The sequence below is a fragment of the Fulmarus glacialis genome, unplaced genomic scaffold (genome assembly GCF_000690835.1).
Source record: "Fulmarus glacialis isolate BGI_N327 unplaced genomic scaffold, ASM69083v1 scaffold28777, whole genome shotgun sequence".
Taxonomy (NCBI): Eukaryota; Metazoa; Chordata; class Aves; order Procellariiformes; family Procellariidae; genus Fulmarus; species Fulmarus glacialis.
The window spans coordinates 24,940-34,180 of NW_009224282.1; the positions used below are offsets into that span (position 1 = coordinate 24,940).

Consider the following 9,241-nt stretch of genomic DNA (forward strand, 5'->3'; position numbering starts at 1 on the left):
TTTATATAACAGAAAGGGATGGAAGATTATTCCAGCTCTTAATTCTGGTACATCTCTGTGCCTGGGAAACGTCGCATGCTCCCTACACTATTGCCATTAGGGTCATGCAAGATAACATTCTTGTTTCTTATGAATCTGTGCTGATGCTGCACTTACTGTGGTGCTTGTAAAGATAGGTGGGCAACAAGTCTTTACCCTGTACTTATTCTTGCTTTCCTTCATGGAGCTTTCTTCTTTCCTCCACAGTTTGTCAAGGGACAAATAACAAGCTGACCCAGCTGGGAAATGTGGAAGACCATTTCACCAGCCTGCAGAGGATGTACAACAACTGCGAGGTGGTACTGAGCAACCTGGAGATTACATACGTGGAGCACAATCGTGACCTCTCTTTCCTGAAGGTTAGCGTTCTTGGCCAGTGTGGCCTTCCGTGCTAAAGGAATCTAGCTGCATTTTTTAAGTGCAAAGGATCAGCTACCTATAAAATTCTGTGGTGATCCAAAAACATAGCTAGCTAATGTCAGAGAAATTGCAGATCACAGTCTCGGCATACCTGTAGGCTGCAGGATGCACTCAACCCTACTATACTAAATCAGATACTTTGAGAAATAGCTTTTCAAGCACCTGCCAACCTGTGCTGGCTGCCATGCAGATGGGTTTCTTCTTATTTACAAATATTAATACTTCCTTACCCATTGCCTCATTCCTCAGAGGGCAGAAGGTTTTGTGGTGCTGTCAGGCAAAGCAAATCGCAAAGTGAGTGGCAACCCACTGACAGCAGATTTTGAAGTGTGGAGGCCCTTACCCCACCCTCCAAGCTGTGACCCCTTCCCCTGCCGTGGTGGTGAGTGCCTCTCCAGCCTGCAGCGCCCGCACACCAAGCAGGCGGGCAGGTCCTGTGCAATAACTTCCCACGTGGACGCTTCAAGCGATCTTCAAGATAATCCTCTGTGGTTGACACACGGGCTACTCCCATCTCAACAATTGTGTTGTGCACAAGCGCAGGAGCGACCATGGAAAGCTGAGAGGGGAACAGACAGGGGATGGATGTTAAAACGCGGCCGCAGCATGGGGAGGAGCACTGTCTGCCATGGGGACCTCCAGGTTCTCCACCAGCAGAGACTGGGCAAGGGGTACTACTATTGCCAGTGGCAATAGTGTCGCACCTTAGTTTTTGGTTTTTTTTTTAAAGAAGTTGTTTTAAATGCATTGCTTTTCACATGCCTCATTATCAGATTAGGAGGTTTTCAAAGAAAGAGGCAGGAGAGGAAGAAGTTTTTTTGACATGATAAGTGTATGTATGTCTGGTATCCAGAGCTCTTGTATGGTAGCTTTGATTAAACAGGTCAGTCCTCTGGGTTGAGACAAGTAATCTCTTTGTGTAAGCTTTTCTTCTCAGAGAACAAAGAAAGGGAGGAAAACATTTCATTATAATAACAAGCAAGAACATCAGAAAAGAGATGGTTCAGACATACAGGTTACAAATATGATGGTATTGCCATTTTTCTTTCCCAAGCGCAACTTGACCATGAAGCTCAGTGTTCCTAGGAACGTAACAGGTCTCTTGAAAACTCACTGGTCTTCATAGAATAGGAGAATATCCTAAGTGTTAGCCTGAGGGTTTTTCATTTATGGTGATTTTTGTAGGAGATAGAAATGCACACATTTCACAGTACAAGGGAGGAATTAACCTACATCCAGGGACAATGCCTTACTTGTCTTGTTGTCTTGTAACTATTTATTACTTAAGAGTGAGAAGGTTACCTGATCTTCCCCTCTGCTGAGCAGAGGATCCCTTGGCACAGAAGAGAGAGTATAAAAGCCTCAATCAGATGGTGCCTCTGTGCTGCCAATGGTTGGAGGCTGGGCAGGTATTCAGGGGAAGTATCACACTTGGTTGCCATATCATACATGCTTGCCCTGTTCTCCTGCATCTCCTAGGCAGCCCCACTTCCCCTTGCTTGGGGACAGAACAGGGGTAAGCTGGACCTTTGGAATGACCCCCTAGTAGATGCTCTAAGGGTCAGTTTATACCTGCTTTCCACATAGTCCCTTCTTGTCCTCGTATTTATTTATTTTTTAATGAGATTAAGTGGTTTATCGTTCCTTAAAATTGAAAGATGGTGGATTGGAGGGGTGGGAGGAGGAAAGTGACTCTGTCAAGAGTAGAAGAGTGCTATGGATTAAGCACCTTGTTTCTTGTGTTGTTCTCTCAGACGATACAGGAGGTTGCAGGCTACGTGCTCATCGCGCTTAACATGGTGGATGTCATTCCCCTAGAAAACCTCCAGATCATCCGAGGCAATGTGCTGTATGACAACTCTTACGCCCTGGCAGTTTTATCAAATTACGACATGAATAAAACCCAGGGACTCCGAGAGCTGCCAATGAAACGGCTATCAGGTAAGGGCAAGGGGTGGAGGCACCTGTAAAGCAAACTTCAACTGTTAGGTTATTGGTATCAAGATCCGACTGAAGATCTCCCCTCAGAGTCATATGCCATTAAATCCTGCTTTAAAAACAAGGATCTGAATGTAGTTTCCCAGTTTCCTAATTGCTTTCCTGCTAGCCAGCCTTCTTCAAAAGACGAAGAAAGTTCAAAATTTCCCATTGCAGAAAGATCCAGAAAATTCAAAGCATCGGCAGGGTGGTGAGATTTATTTGTGTCCACCAAAACGGCAAAGAAGTATCCACTCGTTATTTTGCATTATTTGATTCCAGCACGTGCATGTCAGTATTTTCTGTTAAATTCCAGTGGGAGCTGGTGGTATGTGACTTAGTCACTACACAGTCCCTGGCTAAAGGTCTCTGGCTGTGCACACCAGCAGTGCCATCTCTGCTGAGTGTAGTGGCCTCTGGAGGTGGCACCAGGCAGAAAGCCACATGTAGTGGCATCTTAGTGGCATCCAACAGCAGCCGACACTCCAGAACCCGTCAGTCTGACCCTGCTGTTAGTTGCGCCATCAGGAGTGCTGGTGCCGTGCAGATTGTCCTTTTCTGTCAGCGTACTGTGACTGAGGCGAAGAAACGTGTTTTATTGCCGTTTCTTTAGATTGGAGACAGAAGACTTAGGCAGTTTGCTTCGCTTACCAATTTTTTTTCTTCCATGGCAGAAATTCTCAATGGAGGTGTTAAAATCAGCAACAACCCCAAACTGTGCAACATGGACACTGTTCTCTGGAATGACATCATTGACACGAGCAAGAAGCCTCTCACGGTGCTTGAATTTGCAAGCAACCTGTCTTCTTGTGAGTATTAACTTAGCAAAAATGCTATGCACTTCCCCATTTCAGAGACAAGAACAAAGATCCCATCTTTCATGCGGTGCGTTTCAGGTCCACCAATTCCTGCATGCAGGACCACCAAGCCCTGTTCCAAGGGAAGCCCATTCATTTCTTCACCACTGGCCTAAGATGTGATTTTTCATGGCGGTTATGTCCTTAACTCATAGCTCAGCGAAGTTCTTGGGAAAGCTTCTCTTGGTTTCAGACAGTACCCTGCGTATGTGTTTCTTCAAAGACAGCTCAGAATAATGTGCACTCGTTTGTTTTCCAGCAATCTTCTGTTTACAATATAAGGCTCTGGTCTAGAAGACCCATATGGGTACCTTCATGGAGTTACTGTGGGACTTGAAGCCTTTTTAGCGCAAGGACCCAAGTTGAGTGCCATAAAACTCTGGTGTTTTGGGCTGCACGGATTATCCTTGCAAAATTAATGATAAACAGGCAGATAAATCTGATGCTTTGGATCAGCAGGGAGATGAGCATATATTTAAAAGTTTGTGTAGCATATGCTTTGAGTGGGCTCAAGCTAATCCTTCAGCCTTATGAGTCCCTTGTAAAATCCCCAGTCATTTCACGGAAAGGAGAGTTTATTTTCATTTCTAAGCATTTCATTTCTGGCACTGTAAATTGGCGGAAAAACATATTTTCTTTATCTTCTTCCAGTTGCGTAATTGCCTGAGAGCTAATAGCCAACTTCTGTGTTGACATATTTTTCTGCGGAGCCCTAGCGTAATCAAGGGGCTGTGAACAATACAAGTCAGCACAGGAGTTTGGCTCTAAACACCACAGAAATGTTAACCTTTAACTTTTCAACTTTAAAAAAAAAAAAAAATAGTTCTTTGGACCTGCACCAAATCAATCAACTCTTGGACAAGTATTGGCATTTGTTCAGCTATTTGATGGGTGGTGGGGGGAACGGAGAATCATGTTGTTAGCAGAAAGAATCACTCTAGTAGGAAATGCCTCTTAAATGTAGTGAATTCCAGATTAATCTGCTTAGACAGCCATTTATGGTTTTAATAATGATCCCGTAATCTAAAATAAGTTGTTTCTCTGGGACTTTGCTTGTCATTAAGAGAAAGAAAAAGAAAGAAAAGAATAAGGAGGGAGGCATGGGAAAGAGCTCGGCACTGAACCTTCAAGGTCAGGCAGAGTGTCCATCCATCCTGCCGCCTCTCCTTCGATTGTCCATCTGCCGTGTAGTCCTACGCCGAGGGGTATTTTTGGCAGAGGGCAGGAGGAGGGTGCGAAGCAGACAAGTTGAATTACTTTGTGGTCGGAGTAGCTGGCAGTTGCCTGCGAATCCAGTTGGGTTTGTTTTCTTTTTAGAACCGCCTTGTTCAGAAACATTGATTTACATGTAGCCTGTAGCGAGCAGCTGGCACATGCCCGGCCGCAAGCCGGCGGTGACTTGCTGTTGCATGCAAACTCCAGCAGAAGGGCCAGCCGGGCAGTAGCTGAGATTCCTGTTCCTGGGAAAAATATGCCTCTTTCGTAAGCTAGACTGGCTGGGTATTGCACTTGCTTGCTCAGAGGTGTGGAGAACTGCACGTAGGAAACCAGAGATGAAGAAAGGATAAGGATTTAAGGTCCAGCTCTCAAAATTTTTGAGCACTGGTATATAGGTGCTTTCTCCCCTGATTTATCGAGAAGGAAAGCTCAAGTCTTTGTTTTCTGTGACTCGTGTGATGTTGTTGTTGTCCATGTTTATAGAATATAATACTCTGCTCTCGTGTTTTAGGTCCCAAATGCCATCCGAACTGCACAGAAGACCACTGCTGGGGCCCTGGCGAACAGAACTGCCAGACATGTAAGCCTGCAGATTAATTAAGAAATATCTTGTGTGCTCTGACATACTAAATATCTATCTACCGAAGAACTAACCTGTCAAGCACAAATAAGCAACACGTGTTTCACACGTGTCCTTCTCTGCATGCCGCTGCGCTGGAGCTCCTTGAAGCACACCACGGAGGGACATGGCCTGCTTCCCGCTCTGCAGAAGCACGGTCGCGGGGAGGACGGCCGTGCCCGCTCCCCCTGAGTAGCTCCATTTCTGGAGGGGAGACCTCGAGGTGGTTTGACTTGGGTCTGGGTTTCCCTGCAGATGTGCTGTTCCTCCAGAGGGAAAAGACTGCAGCTGTCTCCTGTGCTGAAAGCTTTTGTCTGTCGCCCACAACTTTCTCCCATCTGCACTTGAGAACATTTATTCTTTAAGTTATTTTACCATATAAAAGAGAACGCAGTAGCTGCGTGGTGAATTGTTTGCCTTCCTGCTGTTTCCCGCAGAGCATTCTGCAGGCTAGTTAACGATACTTTGGATTAATTTCTACTATGAGAAGCAACAACATAACCCGATTTTTGCTGGCTTTGATTCCTCTTTCTGGAATCCCCATAGGTTTCTTTTGTAAACACAAAAGATGTCAACTTCATGTGGGTAATCACACTACATACTGTACTCGGAGGACCTTAAGAAGGCTCTCAGAAAATGCATAGCCATTTTTTAATTTGTAAATGGAAGTATTTGGCATTGTGAGGTTGTTCAGTTTGGTTGCCTGTGCTTTAGTGTAAAATTGTGCAGGTAGGATGTGTGCCTGATATTAAAAGAGAGACAGAAACATCCATTTAGAAGTGCTTGAGATTTTGCAAGGCTTTATTTCTCCTAAAGTAAAGGCTGAGGAGGAAGCCCATCTCAATTTGTTTTGATACTTCATTATTTCCTTTTTCTGTAGTAAGTAGGGAAATGCACTGTTTTTGATTCTTCTTTCCTGCCGGTTTTGTGTAAAGTTCAGTGGAAGCACTGCTGATCCAGACCTAATGCAAATGAAAGGAACACCCTATCTTTGGTTTTCCCGTTGCAAATAATCACCTAAACCAAAGTTCCTTGCTTGCAAGTATCAGGCCAAATCTGTATGGTTTCTGGACCCTAAGGAAAAAGGAACATACAGCTTCTCTCTCTTCATGTAGTGTAAGTTTTAGGTTTTTTTTCAGTTAGCTCTGCAGTTTGGCTCGTGTCTTGAACTGCTCTTGAGGTGGACAGTGGCTGCACACACAAAGCCCTTCCCAGGTTGGTCCTGGCAGCTGAGACCACCTAGCTGTCCCGGGGGCTTGCAAAACCTCAGGTCTCAGCCCTGCAAGCTTCCAGCATTTACAAACTCTTGCTGGCTTCGGGAGGATGACTAGGAGCACATAAAACAAAACCGTTTGCAGGCTCTGGCTCTCCTCTCGAGGCATTTGAGAATCTAGCCAACTGAAAATGTATCCCACATTTCCATATGTGGGAAAGTTTGGGGTGATACGTATCTTCCTCCTTCAACGAACGTGAGATACTCTGTATGAAATATAAACGTTTGCCGTGATATATGTTTCCAGCAGGAAGCTCTAGTCAATAGCTATCAAAGTGACGAGCTGTTTTACTCCCCTGCTGATGCTTATGAAAAAAATGATATCAAAATGCTGTTCGTGTAGAACAATGTGCCTTTTATTCCCCTGTTTCTAGTTGAACGAAGGAGTTGCTATCACAGAAGCTAATGTATATTGTGGAAATAATCAGTTTCCTTGAAAATATAATATCTTGCTTACAGGCCTACAAGAAAAATGAAATCATACAGTTTGGATACAAAAGTGTGTAATGGAAAAAGATAGGAAATATGATTTTTAAAAAATCACTGTTACATAGCAGTAATGTAGCAGGCTACATTTTCCAATAATTTTCTGTTAATTAACAACCATCTGTTTCGGACTTACAGGAATTCCTGACAATATTGTAACTCATTTGTGCCAGCTGCGAGGTTGATAACAGTTACTGTAGTGCACAGCCGAAATGCTCAGGGTGCTGTAATGCAGCGGATTAGCCATCAGGTTTCTCTGACGTCTGATGCCAGGGTCTGTGGATCAGTAGTTTTTTTGTAGAGAACAAACAATCCCATTTTGGGTCTCTGGTACAAGCACATGCTAGCCATTAATTTCTGGGGTTTTTTTAATTGTTCTGAATATCATTTTCTCTGCTTTGATATTCAAATGGAGACAGTTTCCCGATTCTCAACCAAATGTTGCAGGCAGTTTTTGCTTCCCTGCAAAAAACTGAATCAGGGCCAGTTCTTCCTCCGGGTTGCTGCACTGGTGCAAACCCGGTGGGAGTTGAGTAATGCAGATAAAATTTGGCCAAGGAATTGAAGCCTAAAGAAAAATAATACAATATGCGTATGAATTCGGTTTGCTGAGGGGGTCTCCCCTCCCTCTGCAAATTTCAGAAATATTTTTAGTGCATTGAAGAGATCCTAACACCACACCAACAATGTACGGTTTCCCGTTATAGTACAGAGTCCTGGCAGTTCTCCTGTCGTGTTGTTTTTCCCAAAGCTAGCGCCAATAATAGCAGATTTTCTCAACAAAATGGAGCCAGATCGTGCTCTATTGCCCAGCTGTAAGCTGCAATGTCTCCACAGAGTTTTTCTTGGTTTAGGCATTGGTGCCACAGGGACCTGGATGCTTTTTCTAAGGAGGACATGGTTTGCTGGCTGGGACCAGAGTGCTTAGCACCTTGCAAAAGCCAAGATAATTACGGGCTGAACACCACCCCTTCTCGCCAGTGACCATCCACACCAGCTCTCACCCCTGTATCAGGACAGAATACGCATCCCTTGGGGAAAATCTAGCACAGATCCTGCACCAGACCTTTTCTCCATATTTCTTGATCTCATTGCAGCAAGTACAGCTTAAACGTTCTTCATTCCTGATGTTTTTCCTTTTTTCTTGTGTCTTCCAGTAACGAAAGTCATCTGTGCCCAGCAGTGCTCTGGCCGGTGCAGGGGGAAGGTGCCCAGCGACTGCTGCCACAACCAGTGTGCTGCAGGGTGCACGGGGCCTCGGGAGAGCGACTGCCTGGTAACGATGCCACACCACCACCATAATTGCTTAAATCCCTGGGCACGGCGAGGCAGGCTTTCGGCTCCATGTCCTCTAGCCTTCTTTCATCTGAGAAGGCCTCTGAGAGATGCTGACCTGGAGGGTGCCCCGGGGTTTCCCTGCACGGGTGGCCAGTGGGAGGGAAGAGGACATGAACTTCACAGCACCCTTAGCTGGTCTTTACTGACTCTGCAGGTGGACCTTCCTGACGCGTGCCAAACCAGTGTTAGTGCCTTCGAGAGCCCAGTGAGCTCAAAGTTGTTGCAGAGCAGCTAAGTGTTTGCTGTAGGGCAACTTCCCCCCGTAGGCAGGTACCCAAGTCCTCGGGTGTAGTGCCATGCCATCACAGCTTTGCCATGTGCTCCTTAATGCTAGTCAGTAATAATCTTAGTTTACCAAAGGAAGAACTTGTAAGGGTGCTCAAATATGATGGATCTTCACTCTTTTTGCATTTCATTGAACTTCAGACACAAAATCAAGGTTTCCCTTTCTGGTTTTCTCTTGCTGCAAAAGCAGTGTCTTTGGGGGACCCTAGGGCAGTGGAGGGAGAAGGAGCAAATGGAGCTTTTTTAGGAAAAAAAATCCCATTGCTTTTCTACAAGAGTTTCAGCGGGTTGGTGCATGCTATGTTTTTAACTCTTCCCTATGTTTGCACTACACTTCATTCTGAATTAGTGACACTTGAGTAATTGCCACAGAAACTGTCTGGTCTTGGTTTTGTTGTTGTATCTGTATTCCTGGTCCCCTTATAAATTGTATGGCTATGATGCCCTTACTGACTCACAGAGGAGACAGTTATTCTCTCTCATCTGGAAAGCCAGGGAAGAAAAAAGGGGAAAAAAGAGTGATTATTAATTTAATGCAGAATTAGGTTGGAAGAACCAACTTGTCCTTCATAAATGCCTTGCTAAATTGTTCATTACCTGCAGCCAAATATAATGGTTTCAGTTTAATATTTAGCCAGAAAATAATCGGCAGGAAAGGACTTGATTTGATTTAGGTTATTAAAAAGCAGCCAAGAAAAGTACCGTTTGTCTTGATCTGGTTACTGCTTG

At 44.7% G+C, this 9,241-nt stretch overlaps 1 protein-coding gene across 1 annotated transcript in view; it reads left to right on the plus strand.

Moving 5' to 3' along the window:
- The first annotated feature begins 250 nt into the window (after positions 1–250).
- The window catches only part of EGFR (epidermal growth factor receptor), a 44,067-nt gene continuing 35,076 nt past the window's right edge, over positions 251–9,241 (plus strand). Inside the window, exons 1-5 of the mRNA XM_009582113.1 lie at positions 251–398; positions 2,214–2,400; positions 3,111–3,245; positions 5,023–5,091; positions 8,047–8,165. Coding sequence (XP_009580408.1) covers positions 318–398; positions 2,214–2,400; positions 3,111–3,245; positions 5,023–5,091; positions 8,047–8,165 — 591 coding nt within the window. The 5' untranslated portion in view covers positions 251–317. The remainder of the gene's footprint in view (positions 399–2,213; positions 2,401–3,110; positions 3,246–5,022; positions 5,092–8,046; positions 8,166–9,241) is intronic.